Here is a 27690-nt window from a genome sequence, read left to right on the forward strand (position 1 = left end):
ATATTGGGGTGAAAGCTGAAAGATCAGAGAAGCAGAAAAGCCAGCCACTAGCTTAAGCTACCTCTATGAAGTCCTCAGCCTCAAGAGAACAAGTCCCTGTTTCCTCACACTTTATATACCTTCTGTGTCCTGCCATATTACTTTCTGGGATTAAAGGTATGTGTCACCACTGCCTGGTTCTGTTTCTCTCATGTAGCCCAGTGTGGTCTTGAACTCACAGAGATACAGATGGATCTCTGGCTCCCCAGTGATAAAATTAAGGGTGTGTGCTACCACTGCCTGACCTCTATGTCTAATTTAGTGGCTAGCTCTGTCCTCTGATCCCCAGGTAAGCTTTACTGGGTACACAATATATCACCACAATGGCTCTTCCAGATGCTCTCCTGGTTTATATATTCTAACCAATCCCTTTCAGGACCATCTCTAACTAGAGCCCCAAATTCTTGAGCAGTCTTCCATAACTGCCCTCTTTTGAGGGGCTCACGGGTCCTCTGGTGAATTCCTTTATGCAGCAAGTTCAGTGTATTCAACTCTTTTATTATTTTTCAGTGTGTATGTTCCTGGTTGTTTTGTTCATGTAGTTTCATTTCACACCGGGCATGGGACACACATAACTGATATAGTAGGCTTCTGGTGACAGTTCAGGAATGTTCAAAGAGCCTCCTGGAGGGGAAGATACTCTGGTGACTGAAGGTGAGATTTTCAGCAGTGATACTTGAAGTGGATTCTGAATGATAAAAATGGCTTAGGTGAAGGTGAAAGAAAAATGTATCATAAGGAAAAAAGAATGATATTCCAAGGTCAGAGACACTCAGAAATGGCAAGCTTTCCAGGCAAGGAGGAAGGTGCTAGATCACACAGCATTTGTTAAAATTACAGACAGTATACGATTTTTATACTGTCTGTCTTCAATGATGGAATCAAGTACAATGGTGCCAAGGCCCGGATTATATAACCCAGGATCCCTACAGAACCGGGTAAGTGTGAGAAATCTCCACTTCCCTCAAGCGAGAAGGAAAATAGAACATATGGATGGCATTCTACCGCCATCTAGTGCTGAAAAGATAATTGCATGTTTGTTTCTGCAAAACCTCCAGGTGCAGCTTAAGTGGGGGCACTTTGAACACGTGTATCCTATAGAGCTTTTCCAGAGCCCTAAGGAACAGGACTTGGTTTCTGCTGCCTGAAAGGGGGTTCTTCTCCTTGCCTTTTCCTCCCAATCCTATCCCCATGTCCCACTCCTTCACTGGTCAAATGCTTCCACAAGGTCAAGTTTCTTCCTTTAAAGCCATCACTGTATTAAACTTTACATTTATTGAAGTCATGGCTCCCCTTAGTTCCAGAAAGAAGGGGCTTTACCTGTGATCTGCTCACCTCAACTCCTGGAGTATGTTTGACTCGTTGTAATACTGTGGAAGCACCACCTGCTGCCTCCTTCATGATTCCCAAGTTTTGCTACTAGCGGTCTTTTCTACTTGGGCCTGTCTTTACCTAAAGATTTTTTTCTTTTCAAATGTCTGTTGTATAACCACCCGAAGATCTAGTGGTCAACATTTGATCTCGACCAAAAGGAAACATTTTGACTTTTTCCGGAAATCGTTTCGGAAAAGAACGATTTTCAGGCGGGGATTATTGCACTCCAAGAGGGTGAACGCGTAATTTTTCACACAGTTCGTTAAGAATCAGTGGCATCCTCTCTTTGCACGCCTGTTATTGCAGTCATCACCGCCGGCACAAAGACGTGAGGGAGACCCCGGCAGCGGCCTCAGCATCCAGACTTGGTGGAGTGAGGGAGGCCCCCCCACCATTCGCCAGCGGCGGTTCGCCGAAGCCGGGGGTGGTGCCGTACTGCTGTGCCAATCTCCCGAAGTGGGAGGGGCCGGTATGCAGCTCGGTCGCCAGGCACACGTCATTTCTGCGCGCCGGGGCGCGGGGGCGGAGGGGCGGTCCTGGAACTCGTGCGACTCAGTGCCGATTAAAGGCCGTGGAGCCCGTAGTGCGGCTGCAAGATGAACGAGGCAGAGGGTCTGCGGCAGCGCCGGCCCCTGCGGCCGCAGGTCGTCACTGACGATGGCCAGGCCCCGGAGGTCAAGGAGGGCAGGTAGGCCGAGCCTGGACTGGGACCATCTTCTCCGTGGACGAGAACCCTCTTCATTAACCCCACTTTGACCGAGGACGAGGGTTCTGACCTGCAGGACCCATCTGCGGGGCGAGGGCTCGCGCGCACCCCGCTGTCCGCCCTCGCACCGCTGCGGGCCTTCCCCGTCCCTTCTTATACCCCAGCCGCTGGAGCCATCGCCTTTTGGCATCTTCCCGACGTGTCCTTGCAGGATCCTCTGATACTCCTGGGACAGCCACCTGGCCACTGCCCTGCCCGCCGCTTTTGCGTTCCTGTTTTCACTTTTCTTGAAGTCAGGAAAGATGCGGGATCTTCCTTCTGCGAAGATCCTCTTCTGCACCCACTGCCGCCGCGCAGTCTGCAGTCCCCACCTCGGAGTAGAGAACCGACATGACATTGTTGGCAGTTTTTCTGACAGGGACAGTAGTGACTGACGATTAGTAAATCTCTAAAGGCTTTTCTTTTTTGGACCCAGTCTTCCTGTATTTAAGGATGTTCTGTTAGTAAAAAGCTGAAGCATGCACCTTAAGCCCTAATATAAGACATGTAAAATTCACTTTTCAGTTTTTCGACGTGGATTTTATATTTTGAATTTCTAGATCAGCCTCAAAGTTGTGGAATTAACTTACGTGATAGAAAATTTGGAAGTATTTGGTCACTAGCAGTGTCATGAGGGGTGTGGTACATACTGGATGAGAGACAGTTTTTGCTTCTGATGGTCAGCTTTATTGACTAATGATAATAAGATAAACACAAACCATGCTTTGGCTTTGGAAAGGAGTTTGTGAAAGAACCGGAAAGTGATAGTATGGGTCTTGACAAGGGGGGCAGCCATCTTAGGTTGCCTTGAGGTCCCATTTTTCTAGGACTCGCCTTGCTAAATGTGTGTAGATTTGGGACAAATTGATCACTCTGCTTGTTGTGGATATTACGAATTATTTACTAATGGCTGGCGAGTCTTTAGGATGGATAGACAAGGAGTGGCCAAGCCTAACTGCAGAAACTAGGAGAAAAAGGTTGGAGCAGTTGAGGGCCCTACCCAGGTACTCTGAGAGGTTCAGTGCTTTGAAGCCTGGGGCACCCTGCACCTGGGAGCCCTTGGTAGATGGGCCTACCATCTAGAACAGCTGCTGTGACTCTTCTGGCCCCCAGGCAGAGTGACATTTTTAATTATCTTGATTTTATTTTTTAAGGTTCTCTGTGGGGATTTCTTCCTTACTGACTACCAATTAGATGCAAATTGTCTCTTTCCACCCGATCTTGTACAGCGTCTTACATTTGTGCTTATACTGTTTGCCTTTCTGTTTGTAAATATGTTTCTTAGTATCTTTTCTCTTTCTTAAGTGATCGGTAATGGTTGCTTCTAAAGTGAGTTCTTGTCGGCCACCTTCCTTTCTACCCTTACTATTATAACATTACTATTTTCATCAGCAGCCCTGTGATTTTTTTCTTTTTGTAGTAATTTCTAGTAGTTTGTCCAATTATCTTCTTGATTACTATAAGGGTCTAGGGCTGAATGTGAATCAGGAAAGTTTTGGGAAGTAAAGAAATCTGGAAGTTGGGAGCTCAGAGGTAGGACACTTACCTAGTTCACCTAAGGTCATGTGTTTGACTTTCAGCGCAGAAAATAAAGAGAGCAAGGAATCTGAAAAAAGTATACACAAACAGAAAGAGCAAACTTCAGACTTGCTAAAACCTGCAAGCCTAACACAAAATTATGAACTGACTTAAAACTTTATGAGATTTCTTTCCTTTTTTTTTTTTTTTTTTTAAAGTTTCATTACACTGTTGAGTGTAAATTCTGTAGATGACAGTGGGGATTGCAATATCAAAATACTAGACACGCCTCAGAATGGAGTGGTGGAAACCTTGATTGTCGAGTTATCAGAACAGAAGAAGGAAAACAGTTAATAGTGGAGGGGCCCTTAGCAGCACTTTGGAAAGTTTCCCGGCTTGCAGGGAAAGCAGCATTGCTCTGTTTGACTGCAGTCGTTGTAGGTCTCTGTGAGTGAGATGGCTTGAACAAAGTTATAGTAGCGAAGGATGGAGCTGACAGTCGGACAGTGATTGAGAAGCATCTTTCAGAATCATGTCTTCAAAGTGAGCTTTGGTGTTAAAGCTTCTGAATGTCTGAATGAGCTACACAGCAGAATTTGATTGTTCAGCCCTTTTATTCAGTGTGGGACACGGATGAGTGAGGCATTTACCATGCCGCTGCCCTTTAGAGTTACTGTTTGACATTGGTTTCCCAAATGCTTCAGGAACTTTGTTGAAAGAGTAATCCTTACACTATGAAATTATCTTTTGAAACACCTTTCTATCTAGGAAGAGAAAGCGTTAGTTTTTAATGCATGTAACTAGGAGTGAAGGATTCATTGAGAGTTTGACAACAGTGTTTTCAGTAAGCTTCTGAGGGCTTTTAGAGTAAAAGTATCTATCAGGCCTAATTCCCGTTTTCCAATTTAAGACGGAGAACAAGGGAGTTGGGAGATTATGATGTTTTCATCCCAGCACTGCCTGAGTGTGTCTTCAAATGGGTCTTTTAACTTCTTTTTCTTTCTTATTTTGAGGATGGAACCCAGGGCCTTGCGCTTGCAAGGCAAGCGCTCTACCACTGAGCTAAATCCCCAACCCTTAACTTATTTTTCTTAACTGCTCAATTAAGACATTAATTTCTTACTTTTTCAGAAGAAAAAAATGATTCTAGGAGGAAGGAATGTGAAAAATGAGCAAATTTGAGGTTTCATCACTTTAAAAGATGAGACTTGTTGCTATTTGGCTTTTGAGCTTCCTTGGCACCCAGGGTGGTTCATACCCCGTGGATTTGGAGCCTATAGATTTTTTTTCTGCAGAGTTCACAGTTCATTCTTGGATTCTTGGTGTCTTTTTATCTGATGTGGTCTGGTGTGCACATACAGGGAGAGTTAGAGAATACCCTTCAGATTGAGTGGGTGAAATGGCAGAGGATTTTGTAAGTTATCAGAACTGGTTGCATCACTGTGACTGTGCCTTTCCCATAGAGCCTGAAGGCAGTTCAGGATGCCCATGTCCTCAAGGGAGCAGGCATTGCCCTAGGCTCTTCTTAAGAGATTGGACAAACAAGGAGGTTGCTCAGGCTGCACTTGGAAAATAAGTTGCTAGCTTTTCTGATTATGGGATTATAGGCCGGAAGTGTGTAAGTGAAAACAGAGATGAAGGGTGTAGTTCTTTCTTTAGGCTAAAATTAAGCTGGTGCACAGTCTGAAGAAAGCCAACATGGAGAAAACATGGAGGGCTTGCAGTGGACTGTGAATTCCCAGGATCAGTAGTGGGGATGTCTGGTCAAAAGTTAATTTTAGGCTATAGTAAGTGTGTGCAGAATCAGAGTGCAAGAGCAGTTTGCCTCATTTATGTGACAAGCTCTCTCCATCTCAAGTGCTTAGTAGCTATGCCTCGTTAGTGCCTGCTTTATTTTCATTATGGTGCTCAGAGTTTTCTTAAAACTTGACCAGCACAATTACTAGTAGAAGCTGGATAATGAAGTCCAGGAGGAAGTTGGATAAGATTAGTGGTGTCCAGCTGTTTATCAGGAACAACTGATGGGAAAAATGGCTTCCCAGGCCCACTCTGGACCCATAGACCAGAATCTCCAGGCATTGTTTAAAGCTGTAAATATGTCAGGTGCACGCCTTTCATCCCAGCACTCTGGAGGCAGAGGCAGGTCAATCTCTGTGTGGTTGAGGCCAGCCTGGTCTATCTACTGTGTTCCAGGACAGCCAGAGCTACATAATGGAAAAGCCCTGCATCAAAACAAGCAAACAACTCCCCAACCCCCTACCAAAACCAGACCAAACCAAACCAACCAACCAACCTACCAACCAAAACTGTGAAGATTGTCTTCATTGAGGAGTTCAGTTGGGAGCACCCAACGGGACTTGTAAATTTTTTTCCAGTTTTGATCCTATTAACTCTAAGAGACTGGCAGTACCAGATCCCAGCAATTCTTGTCAAGGGGCTGGTGATGTCACTCAGTTTTAGAGGTCCTGGGTTCCATCACTAGGAGTACAGAAAGAAAATAATAGAAGGTGCTTGCCCACATCCCTACAAGGTGGGAGATGTGGGACACTCATTGTGTGTCATCTCTGGAAGTTTGGCTATTTTTCCAGCTGTAAGCACCGGTGTGTTGAGTCCTGGCTGAACTTATTTTGGACACAATTGAACCTTTTGCCATGATGTGAAGGGACAGTGACCCAAGCAGAGTGTCATATACTCTGAATCAGATCACTAAGTTAAGAGTTTTGAAATGTAAGATACAGGACTGGAAATGTACCTTAATGGGACAGTGCATGATGCTTAGCATGTGCATGCCTCTGGGCTCCATTCCTAACACCCTTCTTCTCATGCTAGGAGCAGTGTGGTAAAGGAGAGTTCATGTAAGTCTGGCACAGATTAGGAAAATTTGTTTTGTTAGGCAGTGAAAAAAAGAAGACTGTACTTTGTTAGATTTTCATGCTTATTTTGGTTAGTGACAACCAACAACCACAGATCTGGGATTATAGTGTTCCCCCGCTGGTTCAGATGAAGTAGAGGATTGATTGCATCAGCGTCCTTTAAAGGACAAGAAGAATATCCTGGTTGGAGTGTGTAATGTTCCCTGGGTGCTTTGAATGTGTTTGTCTCCCCTTGGGAGCCTTGTTTTTAACAGCCGTTTTGTCTGTCATTGGTACTTGTAACCAGCCGTGCTTTTTTGAACAGATACCTCTCAGTTTATTTCTATTGTGGTAAAAAGCTTTAGGCTGCTTCAAGAAAATCACTTTGATACAGTGCTCCAGGCTTTGGTGTGGGTTTTGCATAGAGAAGTCACTGACTTTTAGTTTGTTTTCCTTTAGTGGGAACAAATCATGTTTACTTAAAATCTCCAATTTAGTGTTTTTTTGTTTTATAAAGGGATGGAGTTTTGCAACAATTTACCACTGTATAAATTTACATCATTTTTGTTGAGATGTAATTCCTGAAACACACAAGTTACCATTTTAATGTGTGAAGCTCAGTGTATTTACAGTGTTTGAGTGTTGGTCAGATACTTTCATCATCCCATTAAGACATCTTTTGTCCAATAAGTAGTCTCAGTTACACTATGTGAAAGAAACCATTTCCCCATTCACTCACAGATGTCCATGAGTGAATGAGTGTAACACGAATTGCTAAAATGGTCTTATAAAAAACCTGGAGCCAGATATTGGGGTAAATGCTGAAAGATCAGAGAGACAAAGGAACAAGTCACAGCTACTTCTCACCTCGCCAGCTCCATGAACCCTCTGTTTGAAAGCCTCTGAGTCTTCAGCCGAAAAAGCTCTCTAGCTGAAAGGCCTCTAGCCAAAAGAGCTTCAGACGAAAAGGTCTTCATTGAAAAGCCCTAGTTGAAAGGCTTCAGCCAAAAAGACCTTAGTTCCTGTCTCTTCATGCCTTATGTACCTTTCTCCATCCAGCCATATCACTTCCTTCCTAATGCTGGGATTAAATGTATGTGATTCCCAAGTACTGGGATTAAAGGCATGTGCCACCACTGCCTGGCTTTGTTTCTCTCCTAAACTGAGTCAATCTCATGTAATCCAGGGTGGCCTTGAACTCACAGACATACAGAGGGATCTCTGCCTCCCAAGTGCTAGTATTAAAGGTGTGTGCCATCACTGTCTGGCCTCTGTTTAATCTAGTAGCTTGTTCTGTTCTCTGATCTTTAGGCAAATTTTATTAGGGTACACAATTTATCACCACAGATGAGTAGATAAGCATATTTGGTGTACACACACACACACACACACACACACACACACACACACACACGGGGGGTGCTTGTCTTATACCAGTAAAAACAGAAAAAGGGGTAATACTGATATATTGTATAACATGAGTACGTGAATGAACCTGAAAGATCTTATGCCAAGTAAAAAAAGAAGTTCTCCCTTTTCCCTGCTGGGCAGCACAGAGACTCCATGATGCCTGGTGTTACTTAGAAGAGGTAAACCAGCAGGAGTTCAGCAGACCCCTGATAGCTCTCCTCCAGAGGTCTGGGAAACCGGAAGTCCCTGAAGGAGTGGACACGGGCAGTCTGACCAGACATACAGATCATGCTCTGAGAACTGGTTTTACACACAAGCTGCTTCCACAGTGCAGCACTTGTAACTCTGGCCTGGTTGGTGATAGCTGGCTCTATGACCAAGATCTATGGAGGACCTAAGGGAAATAGCATCAGGCCCAGCCACAGCAGTGGAGGCTTCAAGAGTGTGGCCTGTCTAGTCCTTCAAGGCCTGGAGAGGCTGGCAGTGGTGGAAAAGGACCAACATGGGGGCTGCAAGCTGACGCCCCAGGAACCGAGAGAGCGGGACAGGATTGCTAGACAAGTGGCAGCTGCCAACAGGAAACCATAGGACGAAGGGTTCTGGGTTAGAGTTGCCTCACTGCAGGCCAGGGAGGGAGGGAGGCTCTACTGAAAGTCACACGTTGTGGGGCTGCATTAACATGACTCTCGAAGAGATAGAGCATCATGACCTTTTACAATCTTTTTAAACCCCAGGGCTCTGGGTCCAGGCATCTTCCACTCTGCTAATTGCTAATGGTGAAAGCAGGCCTGAAGTCCTTTCTGCTCTGCTGATGTTCTTCCAGTTTGGCAGTGGACGTTGCTTGTCAAAGCCAAAACCCTTCCTTCCAATCTGTTCTATTAAGTAGGACTCCTCATTTTTCTCTTTAAGTCTATATTTAAATTTTACAGATAGAAACTTTCTGGTAAGCTCATGATTTTAGTTTTTTAAAAATTTGCTCAAGTTAACCTTTAAAAATGTGTGTGTGTGTGTGTGTGTGTGTAGGCATGCATGCCACAATGTACATGTAGTTCTCTCTTTTTGCCCTGCAGGTTCTGGGATTGAACTCAGGTTTTCAGCCTTGGCAGCAAGAGCCTTTATACACTATATTGCCACCCCTTTTAAGTTAACCTTGATGTCAAGTGTTTAATAAAATTACAATGTAATTTATATAAGCAGATAATGATTCTATGAGGTTTATGTAGCAAGAAGCTGAAGATTGTCACTTTTTAAAAACCAGATAAGAATGACAGTGTATGTGAGGAGTTCTAGTTAGTGCTGTCATTTGTCTCAAAGCTACCCAGATTCCAAAAGCACCTCTTAGACTGCTAAATAGCTTTTTGGAACTTTAACTCCAGAATCTATGTGAATTCCCAGGAACATCTACCAAATTCCACCAAAGGAAGAGCACGGATTTCCTTTGATTTCTAAAATGGGGGGTGCAAAATGTTCCAGAAATTAGGGGCTCAGAGAGTTGGCAGGACTCCTGTTTCCTTCATGAAAATCTCAGTTTACCCCCCCCCCCCCCCCCCCCCCGCGCGCGCGCGCTGTCTTCTCTATATGTGATGATGTCCATCACATTGTTGAAAGTCCTTTCTCCTATCTTTTCTGAGTCAGAATCTTGTAGTCCTGCTGGCCTTCAATTTATAACCCTCCTTTGTGGGACTTCTGAGTGTGACCTGGGGTTACAGGTTTGTGAGCTGTGCTGGCTTTCTCATTGACATTTTGTATCCATCAATTCTTTGAGTTTTTCCTTTGAAATTCTGCTAGAAGAAAGAATATCTGGATTATAAATGACCAGGATTTTACACAAAGAAATAGTCATGTCGTCCAGGGTTGACAAACCACTCAAGTCTAACCAGGCATCACCAAGTCAGTGACCTTGCAGTAGAGAAACTGGGTGAGGGGTTGTGCTTCAGAGCAGGCATCCAGAGCTGACAGGTTTGTCACTGTGTGTGGCTCTGCTGACTGCCACTCTTGTTTTCTTTCTGACAGCTCCTTCAGTGGCAGAGTTTTCCGAACGACCTTCCTGATGCTGGCTCTTTCCCTGGCCATTCCCCTGCTGGGAGCCGTGATGCTCTTAGAGTCCCCTATAGATCCTCAGATTCTCAGGTAAGTGCCCAGCAGTCTTGTAAGGGTTCCCCTCCCAGTGGGGGTATGCAGTAGATCAGTGTGGTCTGGAACTTGCTTATGAGTAGGAGAGCTCTACTTCTTCAGTATTTGGGTTTCATGTTGAATTAGATAAACTCAATACCTGTGAAATTGTCCCTGCCATTGTGACAGAAACCAGCTATAGAAATCAGAATTAAAGAAGCTTAAGTGTTAGAAATAACTGGCCTTAGTTCATTTGAAGTTGCAGAAACACATTGCAGTGATTTAAATCCCTTATGTAATTTTTGTAAATAATTAATTTTTAAGATCTGTAATTAGTATTCTGTTTTTGCTAAGTTATGATTCACCAGTGGAGGTCTGTGAGGAATTAGTCTATTGTAACTTGAAAACCCCTTAACATGTAGTCATGCTGTGGTCACAGCAGGGCACAGTCAGGCTTTTATGGGTGTTTGCTGATATTGAACTTGGGCTGGTTGTAGAAGGGTTGTGTGGTTTGGCCTGGAGAAAATGGAAGGAGGTAGGTTGAGCTTTTTGTGAAGGAGCTCTCTCAACTCCCTTAGCCTCTAATTTCCTCCTAATCATTTTGTATCTCCCACCTTTAGAAATCAAAGGAAATCTTAGCTCTTCCATTTGGTTGAGTAAGTTTGACAAATTCACATAGGAAATTCCCACAGATTCTGCAGTAACAAAACTCTAGGTCATCATGCCAAAAGCCTTTGGAGATGCTAGTGGGAGTGAAGCCATCAAAATTTATTTTAGATGAGTTAGTACTTCGTGTAAAGCTTTCAAAAGGACTTCATTCAAGAACTTTGTGTAACTATGGAACAAAGATAATATATACAACTGAATAATGTATTGGTGTTTTATATATAAAAATTAAGATTTCATATTGGATTCAACTTACTAAGAACATGTTCAGCAGCTAAGGTAGGTGTCTACCAGATTTCTGAGATGAGGGAGGACATAGTCTGATCTTAGATGAACATGTGGGCAGCAGTTACCTTGCTTATTGGATTTAGAATTACCAAACTTTAGTAACTAAAGGGCCTGGGGGATATGGATAGAGTACTTACCTAGCAAGTGCAAAGACCCTTGATTTGATCCCCAGCACTGTAAAAACCAAAAACCCAAGTAATCACTGACTACAAATAAAGGTGCATAGTGCTATGGAGATGGGATTAGCTTGCATTTTTTTTTTTAAAGATTTATTTATTTATTATGTATACAGTATTCTGCCTGCATGTGTCCCTGCAGGCCAAGAAGAGGGCAGCAGATCTCATTACAAGTAGTTGTGAGCCACCATGTGGTTGCTGGGAATTGAACTCAGGACCTCTGGAAGAGCAGTCGGTGCTCTTAACCACTGAGCCATCTCTCCAGCCCTAAAGATAGATTTATCTGTCTGCCTGCCTGCCTGTCTGTCTGTCTGTCTATCTGTCTATCTATCTATCTATCTATCTATCTATCTATTATGTATACAATGTTCTGCCTGCATATATGGCTGCAGGCCAGAAGAGGGCTCCAGATCTCATTACAGATGGTTGTGAGCCACCATGTGGTTGCTGGGTATTGAACTCAGGACCTTTGGAAGAGCAGACAGTACTCTTAACCGCTGAGCCATCTCTCTAGCCCTTAGCTTGCATTTTATGATCCAGGAGGAATGCTGACCTAGTCAGCTTGAGGGATTGGTTCTAATTGTCAGTATGCCAGTGGGTACTCTTTCACACTTCCTGTCTGAGTCTCAGGCCTGAGGACATCTGGTAGTCTTCTCAGAGGCCCTTCTTAATTTGTAGAAAACTGTCTCAATCTCGTCCCAGCAGAACTGACCTAGGCCTCCTTGAGTAAGACAGAGAAGTAAACAGTGAATATCCTGGTAGTCAGAAGCCAGGTTAGATCCAGCCTTGTGAAGGGGAGACGCACACAGCAGGTGAAGATGTGAGTTTGGAGTTGACTGAAATCCTTGGATCTCAGGGAGGGCCAGTTTGTGTGTGGAAAGAATGGTGGCTGTCCTCTGCTGCCGACTACTGCCACGGGGACCTTGCTTGCCTGCCCTTTGCCTTTGCATCCAAGTCTGCCTGTCCCTGTCCCTGTCTCCCCCACCCCTTGAGACAAGGTCTCCCTTTGCAGCCCAGGTTGGCCTCACGCTTGTGGCAAGCTTCCAGCTTCAGCCTCCTGAGTACTGGGATGATAGGCGTGAGCTACTATGCCTGGCTTTAAATTTTCTTGCTATTTCCTTACTGAGATTGTCCTCAGGTTGCCTGTGGGCAGGGACAAGCACACACTTGCTTCTTGAGAACTTCCTGAGTGGAAGGACTTAAGCCAAGATGGGGAGGTTTGGAGCGTCTCTGGTCTTGGCTTTATGCTTGTATGTGGTTTGCTTTGCAAGCTCAGCTTGGTGGTCGGGCCTGTCAGGTTCAGAACTGAACTCTTGGCCAAAGCAGGCAGGCTGCTTCCTGCCTCCTCCTTTGGCACTGAAACTTTCTAGTTAAGCCGAAAAGGTTTGACTTTATGGCTGGTAGAAAGCCATGGCTGAGAGCCAGGGCTGAGGGAGGAAGGACAGTTTAATCCAGGGGTGGTGCTGACTCAGAAGTGGCAACAGGGAGTAAAGTTCACTGTGGTGAACAATGGTTGTGCTGCAGAATAGAGAGCTTTTTATCCCTCACATTCTCAGCCACCCCAGTCCCCTGCCTCCCTTCCACTAGTGAGCAGGCCAGGAAACAGCCTCGCTGAATGGCAAGGTTGAGGGCAGGATGGGAAATACTCCTCTTCCTCCTCCTGAGCAGTGTGTGTTGGGAACTCCCTGTCTGTCAGGTTCTTGAGATAAAGCAGAGGGAAGGAGGAAGGGATCCCTGGTCCACACAACATCCCTTCTAGTGGGGCCACAGAGGCAAACACCCCAGAAAAGCAAATCCAAAAGTACATGAGAAGATGGTAAGTATAATGGAAAGATTAGAGCAGGTATGGGCCAGGCCCGGGTGGGTGAGGTGGTTGGGGAGTGGCCAATTTTAAATTGGGTGCTAAGAATAGGCGTCACCAAGGAAAGAGGTGTTTATGAGAGTTAATGTTAAGGACCGAAGATACCTGGTACTCAAGATCCTACAAAGGGGGCCTGGTATGGGGAACAGAAGAAACAACAAGGTAACAGGTGACAAGGCCAGACTGGGCAGCATAAAAAGTCACTCCGAGTGCTTTGGTTGTGAGTGAGATGGGGCATTTGCAAGGATCAGCAGACAGATGCTGTGATGTGAAGTGGGCTGCTTGTTTGAGAATACACTGTAGGATGAGAAAGAAGAGGCAGAAGATACTGTCCAGGGCAGAGTGGCAGCAGAGAACCTGGGAGGAAGGTCAGTCATGTCTCTTTAAAAGTGGCCTCAGCAGTAGCTGGGAGCTATGGCACTTTTGCCTGTGGATGGGAATGAGTTTGGAGGGAAGTTGCTGGAGATACTCTGTGGGAGGGGAGGATGCTCTGGGGTTCAGCAGAATGTACCTGTGTAATGTCATGAGCCCTGTATGTTGTTCCATGGCTGGCTCCCTCCCTTCCCTTCCATGAAGCAAGAAGCTAGCCAGCTGTGGAAGGTCAACAGAGCTCTCCCCATGTCAGGCAGACAGTACTAGCTATAGATACTAGCTACAGGGCTGTCTGTATCTGAGGGTGTGAGGAAGTCTAACTGTCTTGAGTCCCTGGTTGGTGATGAGATCCTTGGGATGTCTGGGGTATGGGGACATGTAATATTTGTATTTTCATAATTATGTCCTACTGTAATCTTTTATGATATCCTTGAATTTTCCCCCTTAATCTTTATTTTTCTGGCATTCAAGGGTGTTTTGGGAATGTATTCTGTGTGTCAGAACAGGGAGATACACATGCCATGGGTCCTCAGGAAATATTTTCCTTCACTTTATATACAAATCCTTGCAATTGTATTGTTTTACAGCTTCAAAGAACCCCCTCTTATGTTTGGTGTTCTGCAACCAAATACAAAGTTGAGACAAGCAGAAAGGCTATTTGAAAACCAACTTAGTGGGCCAGAGTCCCTGGTAAATATCGGGGGTAAGTAAGCGGATCTGTGGCGTGCACTTGGCTGATTTCCAGGCTGCTGTTGCTCAGGGTGGGTGGGTTCTTTGGGAGCAGCAGCAGCAGCAGGGCAGTAGGGAGCTGTGGGCTTGTGTTTCAGCTGTGAACATCTCAAGCAACAGCTCTCTCTTCTCTCTGTCTGGTTTGTATTCCATTTTTGTATGTTTTATTTGTTTGTTTGTTTTTCAAGACATAGTGTCTCTGAGTAGTCCTGGCTGTCTTGGAACTCATTCTGTAGACCAGGCCTGGCACTCAGAGATCTGCCTACCTCTGCCTGCTGAGTGCTAGGATTAAAGGAACATACCACCATGCTGGGCTACATGGGGGTGATTTGGAGCTAATTTCCACAGAACACTTTTTTTTTTTTTTTTTTTTTGGTTTTTCGAGACATGGTTTCTCTGTGTAGCTTTAGAGCCTGCCCTGAGACTCACTCTGTAGCCCAGTCTGGCCTCGAACACACAGAGATCCACCTGCCTCTGCCTCCCAAGTGCTGGGATTAAAGGTGTGTGCCACCACCGCCCGGCCCTCCACAGAACACTTTGCTACTTGGTTGTGCAGAGGTGAAAGGCAGATGCAGGCACCGACATTGAATTCATTTGTTTAGTTAGGTAGGTGTTACTTGATAGCACCCCAGTTTCTTTGCTCACTTTGTCTTTCTTTGCATACGTTTTGTTTTGAAGTGAAGAGGAGTAGTTCTCAGTATTTCCACAATTCTATCCATCTCAGCATGGATTTCCTGAGGATAAGAATTGGGCCTGATAATGAATTTGACTATAGCAACCAGACAGTAGGTTTTTCTTTTTTCTTTTTTCATTTTTGTCTGTTAGGGTGAGAATTAAGCTTAGTATTGAAAGGACACAGTTAATGAGATGATTAAACTTGGACTTGTGTGAGGATTTCTGAGTAGCAGCTTTGAAATGCTGCAGCCCTGTGTCTACTACATTACCTGGGCAGTGGCTATGGACATTGTGTGCTGTGCACGTACGTTTAGTTTCTCAGCCTGCCAGGGCCATTGCTGTGCAAGTGTTTGATAAATTCTTGTCCTGCCCCTGCTTTGTCCATGGGGACCCAAAGGCTGCCCATTTCTGCAGTTATTGCTTTATTATATGGCTGGCAGAGTAAACAACTTTTTCAGTAAGAGTAAATACTTTATGGTAGAACTTCCATTTCTCTTAAAAGGTCTTGGCATCTGTTAGTAAGTTTCATCAGTTCTGGTGACAAGCCAAACACTGTCGTTTCAGCTAGAGTTTGTGTTGCTTGGAGGTCTTTGCTGCCCATGAGTGCACCTGTCTGCCTTCTCCGTTCTCCATATTGAGGAGCTGAGTCTACTGGGTGCCAGTTCTGGTGTGGACCCAAGGGGACCTCTCTGCTTCTATTCCTGTGAATGTGAGCAGCTTCATTTGGAGGGCATCCTGGGAGAGAGTGGCAGGTGCTGACTGCCTCAGGACAGGTGCTAGGGGAGCACAACCACCAATTAGCATACTTCATTTCATGTTTTTAAGTGACCCTGCTCTTGCAGCACTTATCCCAGCTGGCAGTTGCTTGTGGTTACAAAATTAAAAGGTTGTGGACATGGGTACATTGCTCTAAGGACAACAATATTTGAACCCGAATAATTCTTTCCTTTCGGTAAGATACGCTTTACTATAGTTCCCTGGCCTACAGGAGGGTCCTACTCACCTCATTCCCTAGAGGGCAGACTTCGATGGGGCACTTCTTTCCCTTCCCGCCACACCATTCTTCCACCAGTGTAAGCCCCTGTGAGTGGTAAAGGTGGATCTGTCCAGTCTACATTTGCATTGCACTTTTTCTCTTGAGCATACCAGATCCTACCATTGATTCTATATGCTTGGTGTCCAGGGAACTTGACTCCAACAGTTGTTGTTATGTATATCCCTAAGGGTTTTTCCCTTCTCTGTGTATGCATCACCTTAATCTCCTTCCCAGAACTGTGAGGCATGGTTAATGTTCCAGGTGTTGTTTCCTTATATGTACCCATTATTTCCAGCCAGTACCTTTCTATTAGTCCCTTTCTCCACAGGTGCTGCTATCTACCTTTTCATCAGAACAATTGTGAAAGCATGACCTGATCATTTTAACTGCCTCTATTGAGTCACAAAAGTTCCCTGGATTGGGAATTGCAGTTAGTAATTCCAGATAAGAAATTTGAGAGGCATAGCCCCCTGCTAAATCCTAGGGGAAAACATTCGAGGAGGAACTGAATTTCCAGGGAAAATTACAGCTGTCTCATGCATGACTGACAAAGTGAAACTAAAAACTGCCAAAAGAATCAACAACATAATGAAAGAGAAAAGAGCCTACAGTCTAAGTGAATCTTGGATAGGCATTCATACACTGATCTGAGACTAGGCTGTAGGATGAATCTTAAAGGGTCTTATTCATAAAAACAAACCCAGAGCCAGTTATTGGAATGAACGCTGAATGATCAGAGAAACAGAACAAGCCACATCTTGCCAGTTCCTCAGCTGATCCTGTTTCCTCAGACTGGAAGCTTCTGAGTCCTCATCCAAATGGATCTCAGCTGAACTACTGCTAAAAGCCTAAAAGTTTAACCAGGCCTAGCTCCTGGTCCTCACACCTTATATACCTTTCTGCTTCTTGCCATCACTTCCTGGGATTAAGTGTGTCACCATGCCTGGCGGTTTCCAGTGTGGCTTTGAACTCACAGAACTCCAGACAGATCTCTGCCTCCTGAATGCTAGGATTAAAGGCGTGTATGCCACCATTTTCTGGACTCTATGTCTGTATACTGGCTGTTCTGTTTTTTATTTATTTTTTTAAATTCTGATTTTTTTTTTTTAAAGATTTATTTATTATATATACAGCGTTCTGCCTGCTTGTATGCTTGCATACCAGAAGAGGGCACCAGATCTCATTACAGATGGTTGTGAGCCACCATGTGGTTGCTGGGAATTGAACTCAGGACCTCTGGAAGAACAACCAGTGCTATTAACCTCTGAGCCATCTCTCCAGCCTGGCTGTTCTGTTTTTTGACCCCCTTTTGATAAGTTTATTGGGGTGCACAATATATCAACCACATTAGGCTGCATGGCTCCCAACATTTATAAAACCTACTTTGTTTACTCGGTCAAAAATGCCCAAAATGGTTTCAGTTTTGTATATTTATTTGTTATTATTTTTTAATAATTTCAAACACACACACACACACACACACACACACACAAAATATCAGTCATTTTCACCCCTCTCACCCTCATTCTCCTGTTTTCACTCCCTCTGAATGTCTTGTTCTTCCCAACGAGTTGTCTATTTTCACATCTTTCTGTTTGTGTTTCTGTTATTTTTTCAATGACCCACTGAGCTTAACTAGCGTTGCTTGCAGAAAGAGTTGCGCAGCATCACAGAGGCTGTCTCACTGAAGAAAACTACTCTCCTCCCTCAGCAGCCTCTACTTGCAGTCTCTCTTCAGGGCACTTCTCCTGAGTCCCTTCCTGGTCCATGATGAAATGTTGACAGGCCCCATCTTGTGCAGGTAACCTTAGCTTCTGAGTTCGTGAATGAACAGTCATGCCACATGCAGAAGACAACATTTCACAGCGTTCGTCCCCATCCTGTGGCTTTTACAGTCTTTCTGTCCCCTCTTCTGGGATGTTTCCCGAGTGCGGGTGCTATGGATGTCTTTTGAGGGCAGAGCACTCAGCAGTCACTTATCCTCAGCAGTTGACCAGTTAAGAGTCTGTATTAGCCATCACCCACTGCAAAGAAAGGCTCTGACTAAGGCTGAGGACAGCACTAATCTATGTGTATAAACGTGCATATTTAGAAGGCAGTTTGACACCTTTTCTATTGAGCAAATCAACAGTAGGTTCCCCTCTAGGATTTGTGAATAGCTCCCCAGCCTTCTGCTTTTGAGCAGAGCAAACTTTTTAAGATCTGTCGTAGGCTTACAGTAATGGAACAGAAGGTAGAGATTTTATCAGAATGGGTGTTGGGTTCAGCACACGGGTCCAGCCTTTCTACTGTTGCCCCCTCCTGCCACAGTTGGGTTATTTTTTCCACTGTCTGTTTTAATTAGGGTTCACTCTTGGCATTGTCTGCTCCGTGGATGTGGACACTTTTGTAATACCATCATAGAGGAAATTCTCTCCGTCCTAAAATTCACCTGTGTTCTCTTCCCTCTTTAACTCTCAGCTACTAGTGACTTAAATTTCCACATTGCTCATCCTTCCAGAATGTTGTAGCATTAGAGTCATACGGTCTCTTCAGATTGCCTTTTGCATCTGTGTGTGTCTGTAGTTTCTCTTCAAGTCTTTATTAGGGCAATGCAGAAGTTGTAATTCATAGAATGAGTTCAGAGGTATTATTTCACCTTCTGTCTTCTGAAGCAAAATTTAGAGATTTGGCTGTAATTTTTTTTTTCTTTTCTTTTCTTTTTTTTTTTTTTTTGGGTTTTCGAGACAGGGTTTCTCTGTGTAGCTTTGCATCTTTCCTGTGGCTGTAATTTTTTTTAATGTAGAATTCACCAGTGATCCAGCTGATTGGGGGCTAATGCTTTCTGTCTTGCAGGATTATTAATTAATTATTCAGTTGCTTTAACACACATAAGTCTGTCCATATTGCCTATGATCAGACTTGGTACAGCTTTGGACAGGTGTATTCTTTGAGGAAGCCCCCATAGTTTTGTTACTTTAAATTTTTTGTTTTGTTTTGTTTTTTCAAGACACGGTTTCTCTGTGTAGCCCTGGCTGTCCTGGAACTCGCTCTGTAGACCAGGCTGGCCTTGAACTCACAGAGAATCGCCTGCCACTGCCTCTTGAGTGCTGGGATTAAATGCGTGCACCACCACTGCCTGGCTTGTTACTTTAAATTTTAAGGATTTAAAAATTTCCTGTACATCATTTCTCCATTATCTTCAGAATTGTTGTTTCCTTTCTGGCTGTTAAAATATAACCAAACTGCTTCCCTTGTAGAAGTGACAGCGTGGTCATAGCTCTTAGGCCGACCCTTTAGTGACCCTTCCCCTTTTTGTTTTCTTAAACAGATGCGATGTTTACTGGCACAACAGATGGCCGAGTTGTAAAACTTGAAAACGGGGAAATAGAGACCATCGCCCGGTTTGGTTCAGGCCCTTGCAGTAAGTTGGTGACACCTCATTTGGAAAGTTGTCCCTTTCCCCTGGATGTCACTTTTGCTATTGGAGAGCTGCTGACCATTTGGCAGACGCTGTGGTGTCACCTTTGTTTTTATCGCCGGGTGGTTATCAGGTTTTGGAGTACCCATGAGAGCCTGTGGTTGTTACTGATGTCTTTGCTTCCCAGTTGGGCATTGGTCATGCACTGTGGAGTAGTTCCTGGTGCCGTGTCCCCTCATCATCCCATTCAGTCTCTGGTTGCCCTGTGGGGAACTTCAGCTGCTAATCTCTGTGGGTGGTGCTGCTTTATCTAAAGGCAGGGGGCTTTGTGACTGTTGGGCTTACATGTGATTCCTTAGCTACTCAGGGATTTCAGTTGTGTTACCCAAGTCTGAGAACCCTTAAATCATTTAGACTTTGGAAGCATAAGCAGACAGTCACACTGTTTAAAACCTGGTCCACAGGATTCTTATCATTTTTTAAAATTAACCAACTTACCGTAAATTTTTATTTCTTATTAATTTTTTGTGGTATTTTGGGTGGATTCCAGGACCTCCTGATTACCAGGCAAGTGTTCTACCACTATAATACACAGCCTAGTTACCATTTTTGATAACTGGGGACGTTTTATAAAAATGATGCATTTTCATTTCAAAATAAAAGCAGCATAAACATACAAAATCGAAATAAAAATCACTTAGGGTCTTCTGAAAAGTGACTGTGCCAACATTTGAATGAGTATCTTTCTAGGAAGCTTTGCATCCATGGACACCCATGCTCATACTCTGTGTTAGCTTCTTCAGCCTGCCCTTTCCACTCCACACATAACACCTATACTCAGCACCTCATCGAGCACTGGACAGTGAGCACCCTTTGTGGTGCAGTGGCACTTGCAGTAAGTACCTTAACGCATACATTCTGTAAGTACATGCTGTGGTTCCACCTACAGTAAGCACCCACGTTGAGCTCCTCGCAGTGAGTCTCTGCAGAGGCAGGTCCATTTCTAACACTGGCCTTTTTGCTCTGTACAGCATGCTGTCTGTTTAGGGAGTTATGGAAGAGATATTTGGACACTGAAGAGGGCACAGGTAGACTCTTGGAGCGGCCGCTGATTCCTATTGCTTATCTTCCTAGAAACCCGAGATGATGAACCTACCTGTGGGAGACCGCTGGGCATCCGGGCAGGGCCCAATGGGACTCTTTTTGTGGTTGATGCATACAAGGGATTATTCGAAGTAAATCCTCAGAAACGTATGTGACAACTTGTTTCTTTGATATTTTCAGCTCTTTTAAACAGTATACACAAAAAGCATATTTAATAAGATTGTTAAGTGTAGTACAGGCAACTACAATGTTTTCTTACTAAATAACAGCACACGTATTGCCTACAGATACTTGTGTTGGCCACCAGAGAACTGCCTTTCTGAGACTGCCTTGGTCCTAGCCCGTTTTCCCCGCGTCTGTGTTTCGCCACTGGCTCTCAGAAGGGCTGTGTTGTAAATGTTTACTCCTCCTCATCCTGTCTGAGAATCTTCTTTCCTCCTTAGACCGATCCTTCTCCTTTCCCTCTTATGACTGCATGCGATATAACCAGAACTGGTATTATAATATGTGCTGTGTGCTCTCTCTGTGGAGGATCTAGGCATGGGGCTTGACCATGGGCATTGCGGACTGGCCTCTTCTTTCTGGTGGTTATGACTGGGGAGGTTACATAGCCTCTCTGTTCCTGTTTTCCATATAGTAGGAAAGATTCATAGTGGACCTTGCCTATGGATTTTTGCACAGGGTTAAATAATAGAGTACATAGGAAGCTTGACACTCAATTTATGTCCTTTATGTTATTTGAGTTTTGAGCTGGGGGTCTCATTGTTTTCCCAAGCTGGCCTCCAATTACTGAGTTCAAGCCTTCCTCCAACCTCTACCTCTCCTCCTACTAAGACTGCAGTGTGTCCCTCATTCCTGGCTAGTTTTAAAAACTCACTATTGTTGCTTAATGTAAAAGCAGATGAATGGAAGATTTGATTTTTCTTTTCTCCAGCTAAAAGATAGTACTAGATTTTTTATTTTTTGCTCTTAATATTGCTCTTAATAATTGTTTTGTTTTTTAAAGTTTGTTGATATCAGTTAAAAAATATGTTCTTCATCTTCGTAATTCTGCCTTTGGTAAAGTTTAGTCTTAAAAAAAAGATTGTCACCTAATGGTTGATACTGCTCTCACTGGGGGTTAGAAAAGCTCATTTTAGCTTTTTGTCTTGACATCAGCTGGCTTGATAAACATTGTGAAATGATTAAGAAATAAGTTCCTAAAATGAGAGCGAATCTTTCATGTTTTGTGACTTCAGGCTCAGTGAAACTGCTGCTCTCCTCGGAGACTCCCATTGAGGGCAAGAAAATGTCCTTTGTGAATGATCTCACTGTCACTCGGGATGGGAGGAAGATTTATTTCACCGATTCCAGCAGCAAGTGGCAGAGACGGGACTACCTGCTCCTGGTGATGGAGGGCACTGATGATGGGCGGCAAGTGCTCCTTTCAGGCCTTCCCCTCAATGAGTAGATTAGCCACAGGGACGGGCAGCAGACCTATTTCTGCTGGAAGCTGGAGTAGGGCCTCAGCACAGTGTATCAGTGTCTAGGAACAAGACCTTAGTGGCTCTGGAGTCACGTGATGGCTCAGTATGATTTTCCTTCCTCAGAGCAAATAAAAGGAAGTCTGTCTATCCATGGGGGTTCTAGACAGAATGGGTGAAGCCCCCCAGCAGGCCTAGGTTTCAAGTCATGCCTCTAAAGGGTGGTGTGCTGTTCTTCCTTGTGCTGACCTAGTTCTCTAGTCAGTAAGGGGATGCTGGGTCTGGTGTGGCCAGGGAGGGCCCTTACTCTCCATTTGGGACCAGATCCCTGACATGGGTTCTGTCACTCCAGTGGGAGGCTGAGTCACTTTCCCTTGCCCCAAGCCCACAGGAGAGCCTGGGCGCTTCCCCTGTGTGACTGCTGTGTTGGGCCCTCCACAGCCTGCTGGAGTACGATACTGTAACGAAAGAAGTGAAGGTTTTGTTGGACCAGTTGCGGTTCCCTAATGGAGTTCAGCTGTCTCCTGAGGAAGACTTTGTTCTGGTGGTCGAGACAACCATGGCCAGGATACGAAGGTGTGTGCGTGTGGTGTGAAGAGAGCTGTCACTTTTTCTCCAGAGCTTGTCATGGCCTGTGGTAGGATAGAACAAGGTGAATGGATGTCTGATTTGGATGCTTTTGGCTGCTTCTCTGTGTAATGATGAGAAGGTTGAAGTTAGGATGGGCTTCTTTCCTCACGTTTCGGCCTTCCTTCCACACCGTCCAGAGTGTGTCTTGACTTCATGCCATCTGCACAGCCTGTAGTCTATTTTTTCCCTGCGAGGTGGACTTTGGGTCTTCCTGCTTATGGGGTCCTCATGATGACCTTCCTGCTTGCACTCACGACAAACATGAATAGTATTTTCTGTACACATATTTGAACTAAGACCAGTTTTGTGCCTGGCTAAAAATTTTACCTTACATTTTTTTACTTTGCATTGCCTACTTGGGCATGTTTTTCAGAGTCTATGTGTCTGGCCTGATGAAAGGAGGGGCAGATATGTTTGTGGAGAACATGCCTGGATTTCCTGACAATATCCGGCCCAGCAGCTCCGGCGGGTACTGGGTTGCTGCTGCGACAATTCGTGCTAACCCCGGGTTTTCCGTGTTGGATTTCTTATCTGAGAAGCCTTTTATTAAGAGAATGATTTTTAAGGTAATTATGAAAACTGATTCCAAAAAGCAAGATGGAGATGAGTCTAATGGTCTCTTTCGATTGGATTGACTAGCCTTCAAACTTCAGTTTCAGTTAGAATATTGTCACACCTACTTTTAAGCACGTGTGTTCATGCTTAGGTGTGTGCATGTGTGTGAAGGTAGATGTCAACCATAGGGTGAGTCCTCTGGAACCACCTACCTTAGTTTGTGAAACAGGGTCTCTCATCTGAGGTTCATCAGGTGGGCAAGGCTGGCCAGCCTTTGAGCCTCAGGGATCTGCCTGTTTGCACCTCCCAGCATTGGGTGTGTGCTGCCGCTTTTGGCGTTCTACCTGGGTGCTTGAGTGGCAAGCACTTGCTGGCAAAGGAACCCCCTAGTACTGTAAATAGGTTTTATTCTTTAGCCGATCAGCTGTAACTCCTGAGTCCCCCCCCTTCTGTTGTCCTTGCTCCTGAGTACTGTTGTCACTTCACCTTCCCTGTCAGTCCTGCTGCTCTCTGTCTGCAGCGGCTGTTTCCACTTGCGTCTGCCCTCCTCCACACCCTGTGAATTCAAGACTCCTTGGCTTTTGGGGTCTTATGAGCCCCTCTCTCCTCTCCAGGAGGGAGTGTTTCAGTTCTGAGGAAATGAACTCACCCTTATTGCATTTTCCCTGCTCTGGAATTGGCCGTTTCTCTGGGGGAGTACTGGGGCTTCTGGGTACCAAGTGTTCATTCTTTTGGTCAGCACTGTTCATTGGTTCCTCAGGAGCAAAGCTAGGAAGTGCAAGCATATGCTTACACTTATATTTATTTATCATACTAGTTTAAAATTTAAAGCCGTAGTTGATGCAGATTACTGTAGTATAACTGAACTCTGTGGGCTTTATTCTAGTTTTCTTAGTTCCCCTCGTCTTTGTACCTTTCTTGTCTCACTGTAGTGAGATGCCTGAGTCACCTTATCTTGCTTGTATTTCCTTTGTTTTTGAGACAGGATTTTACTACATAACTGCCTAGATTTGACCAGAACTTGCCTTCTACCAGCCTCTGCCCGTCACGTGCTGGGGTTATAGGTGTTTGCCACCATGCATAGACGTGCTTACTGTTTAATAAATTCCTCCAAGTACAACCATGGTGTAGCCATTGCTCCTATCTGAGAAAGAAGACTCAGGCCTGGTTCTAAACTCAACACAAGTCGCTCTTTTCCACTGTCTTCCTCCATTGCCAGAAATCGTGCCCTCCATGGGATTGCTCTGCTAACTTTGTATGAGCCCCCACGGCTACATCTGCTGGTGCCACAGGTGCCCGGCTCAGCACTCTGTACAGGGCACGCCCACAGGAACTGCAGACCAAGTCTGAAGGAAGACGTCAAATTGGGCTTCTTCAGAGGTGATATTATAGGATGGACTTGCTCACTTAAACCTCCCAGCCCCTTTGTGACTGTGAAAGGCTTTTTAAATTCTCATCATTTGCCTCTTACATTCCTTGAGTGTAAGACTTGTGGTTAAGCTGTACTGATTTTGACCCAGTGTTCTGGTGGACAGAGATGGTTTTCAGCTTGACTCCAGTGTAGTGATCTCTTGGAATGTGATGTTGCATTTTTCTGAGTGGTTAGCTAAGCCATCAATGTCCCTGATCTGCATGGGAGTGGGGAACATGATTTTTGCCGCTGCACTATGGGACCTCCCTGTCCCCAGGGTGCTGGGCTTTAGATGATGAGAAGTTGTATGATCAGTTTGCTTGCAGTCAGAAGGTAAGCTCTCATCCCTGATATTTCCTTTCCAGCTGTTCAGTCAGGAGACGGTGATGAAATTTGTGCCACGGTATAGCCTGGTCCTAGAACTCAGTGACAGTGGTGCCTTCCGGAGAAGCCTGCATGATCCTGATGGACTGGTGGTCACCTATGTGAGTGAGGCACATGAACATGATGGACATCTGTACCTGGGTTCCTTCCGCTCTCCCTTCATCTGCAGACTCAGCCTCCAGTCTATCTAGTCAGCCCAGCAGCTGCTCCCACTGTGCATGCCAGGAACCGTCATACTGAGCTACCATAGGTCTGGATGGAGCCATGGACATAGCTTTGTCCCTGTGTTCCTGTTAGTCTTTGGAAGTGTGGGAGTAGCTGCTGCAACCGGGAGAAGGTGTGGGTCTCCGAGAGGTGCCTCTCACCTGGACTTGATGTCACTTTAGAGGGAAACAGTGTATCTGCTGTGGGGACAATTCACAGAAAGCCATTTCTCTTTAACAAAATTTCATGCTAAGAACACAAAATCTCTAGGACCTGGAGAATTTCGTGCACTTGTCAGGGCTCAGGGTTTGATTAGGGTATGGGGTTAGCTTGCAGGGGCCTTTCTGTTGCAGTCCGCTCTTTCTGCCACAGCCAGTGTCTTCATTCTAAAGTGGGGTCATGCTTGTCGGGGATGGCGTGGAAGTGCCAGTGCAGGTGTGTTGAGGTTGCCGGCTGGGATCATGCCAGCTGAAACTCTGTTCTCAGGGTCATCATGGGAGATGTGTGGGAATAGCTGGACTCTTCCTCCATAGTAAAGGGTGTCCTCCCAACCTCTACATGCTGTGGCTCAGCTTCTTTTCATGCCAGAGGGTTTTTAAGACTCCTGTTTCAGTGGCCAAGAGGATTTCATTGGGCTTCTTGCTGTGACTACCTCCTCCATTAGAATTGGGTGACCCAGCGAGTCTGTACCTGCACAGTGTGCTTTAGAAATGCCTTCTATGGCTTGATTCATTACCTTTATACCTACAGATGTGAGTAGCAACCTTTTGATGTAATGTTTGCGCTAATGTGATAAGCTCAGAGTTGCTTATTTCTTGGCAAGTATGTTTATACACTGGTCTTAATTTTGATGATAATAAATAAATTAAAACCCACTTTTCTGCTGGTTACTCTTTTTGATGAAGTGTCCTGGGAGTTTCTTCTCTAATTATTTTATTTTTCTGCTTTAATTACTTAACAGTGTCAGTATGAAAACTTTTGGTAAAGGTATTGTTTTAGGACCAAGCAGCCATCTGGTTTGCTTAGAATAAAGCTAAGGGGACCTCTTAGGGCGCCCAGGGTCCTCTAGTGGTGTCTCCCAGTTTTGATTGATCCCAGGTAAGTCGCCGTTGGCCTTTGCTCCTGTTTATGTACTCCGCTGTTGGTTCCTGGTTCTTTTCTCCTTGGGTGTCAGAATGCTGAAAAGATTGTGTCTTTGGAAGTGTTTGAAATAATTTGACAGAAAAGAAATTTGAGTAGTTAATGATGTAAAACTGGAGAAAGTCAGTAGCTGCGGTAAGTGAGAACCGTGGCTGCCCTCCCCCACTGCTCATGCTCAGTTGGAGAAGTGGCTGGGGTCTGAGGAGTTGTCTTTCCCAATCTTGTGTCGCCTCCTCGGGACTGGTCTGTAGAAATGGAGCAACAGTAGAGTTGTGGTGAGACGGGCTTCCGACCAGTGAGTGCAGCCCGTGTTTCTTCAGCTAAACAACTGTCAGTGCTATTGCTGGAACTGTAGGAAAGAAGGCTGAGCAGCATGTAACACAGTGGTGTGTCCCGTCAGGCAGGCATGAATACCTGGGCAATACGAATGCGTCTGTAAGAACTGCAGGGTTTGGCCGTTAGGGCTGAGTTCTCCCTCCTGAAGTTGGCATTTTTTTGAATTTTTAACAAAGACTCTGGCTTTTGACTCACTGTTGCTCTCGGCTCCCAAGCGTCATTTCCTATGTTTATTGGCTATTTGGTGCTAAAGACTGTTGTCTTAGGAGCCTTAAATATGTGGCATGCTTTTCTTGTAAACATAAAGGGAATCTTCTCTAATATGAGTTATTAATATGCTCATAAGATTAACCAGGTGCCGGGCGGTGGTGGTGCACGCCTTTAATCCCAGCACTTGGGAGGCAGAGGCAGGCGGATCTCTGTGAGTTCGAGGCCAGCCTGGTCTACAGAGCGAGATCCAGGAAAGGCGCAAAGCTACACAGAGAAACTTTGTCTCGAAAAACAAATAAAAAGATAAATAAGGTAATTAATAATTTGCCCCAATACTGTTTCAAAACTCTGTTAAGAGTCAGTTTTTGCTTGACATTGCAATGAAATGCCTTTGAGATTTTTATGGTCAACATATCCTTACAGAGCAGTTATGTATAATTCTGGAAGTTTTCTCATATACTGTCTTACCGATTTTTTTGAGATACGGTCTTGCTACATGTGGAGGCTGGTCTTGGATTCAGGGCTGAAGCCATTCTTCTCCCTCGGCTCCTGAGTAGCTAAGCTATGTGTGCATATGTTGAATTAGTGGTGCAGGAATGGATGGTCTTGTACGGATGAGAACTGAGGCTCAAGGGTTAGTGACTGCTCAGTGTCACAGCCAGAACATGACCGAGCTGGAGTCCTTGTTCTAATAAATGAGGAATGTTCTGTAAAGCTGGACAGGAGACAAGTGGCCTCCTAAGGCTTTTGAGGCAGTGGCTGCTGCAGTTTTTAGGTCATGGGCTTGGGCCAGGACCTTGGTGGTATAGCAGAGTCCCTCAAGATGCCTTAGAGTGTGTATGGTGGCCTGAGCAACAGTGGTATGAGGCATTCCCACGGGCAGGGGTGAGAGTGATGGTTTTTGGAGCAGTAATTGTAGGTCAGCTCACTTTGCCACCTGCATGGGTTTCTAACTCAGCAGAAGCAGATACTTGAAGTATTCAGTCATGGAGCTGGCACA

The 27690-nt window shown here is 44.9% G+C and overlaps 1 protein-coding gene and 1 pseudogene across 1 annotated transcript; both read left to right on the forward strand.

The window, feature by feature from the left end:
* The first annotated feature begins 1906 nt into the window (after window positions 1-1906).
* On the forward strand, window positions 1907-25879 carry LOC118582588 (adipocyte plasma membrane associated protein). Its single transcript, XM_036185581.1, has 9 exons — window positions 1907-2101; window positions 9952-10068; window positions 14001-14116; window positions 19164-19256; window positions 20388-20504; window positions 21596-21770; window positions 22262-22396; window positions 22824-23016; window positions 24782-25879. The coding sequence occupies exons 1-9, from the start codon at window positions 2010-2012 to the stop codon at window positions 24989-24991; spliced, it is 1248 nt and encodes a 415-aa protein (XP_036041474.1). The 5' UTR covers window positions 1907-2009; the 3' UTR covers window positions 24992-25879.
* On the forward strand, window positions 2422-8526 carry LOC118581274 (annotated as a pseudogene).
* Window positions 25880-27690: the final 1811 nt, after the last annotated feature.

Source organism: Onychomys torridus, chromosome 4 (genome assembly GCF_903995425.1).
Source record: "Onychomys torridus chromosome 4, mOncTor1.1, whole genome shotgun sequence".
NCBI lineage: Eukaryota > Metazoa > Chordata > Mammalia > Rodentia > Cricetidae > Onychomys > Onychomys torridus.

Coding starts and splice junctions, on each gene's coding strand:
- LOC118582588 (XM_036185581.1), top strand. CDS start 2,010: ATGAACGAGGCAGAGGGTCTGCGGCAGCGCCGGCCCCTGCGGCCGCAG. Junction 14,117..19,163: donor GTCCCTGGTAAATATCGGGG/GTAAGTAAGCGG, acceptor TTTCTTAAACAG/ATGCGATGTTTACTGGCACA. Junction 20,505..21,595: donor CGAAGTAAATCCTCAGAAAC/GTATGTGACAAC, acceptor TTGTGACTTCAG/GCTCAGTGAAACTGCTGCTC.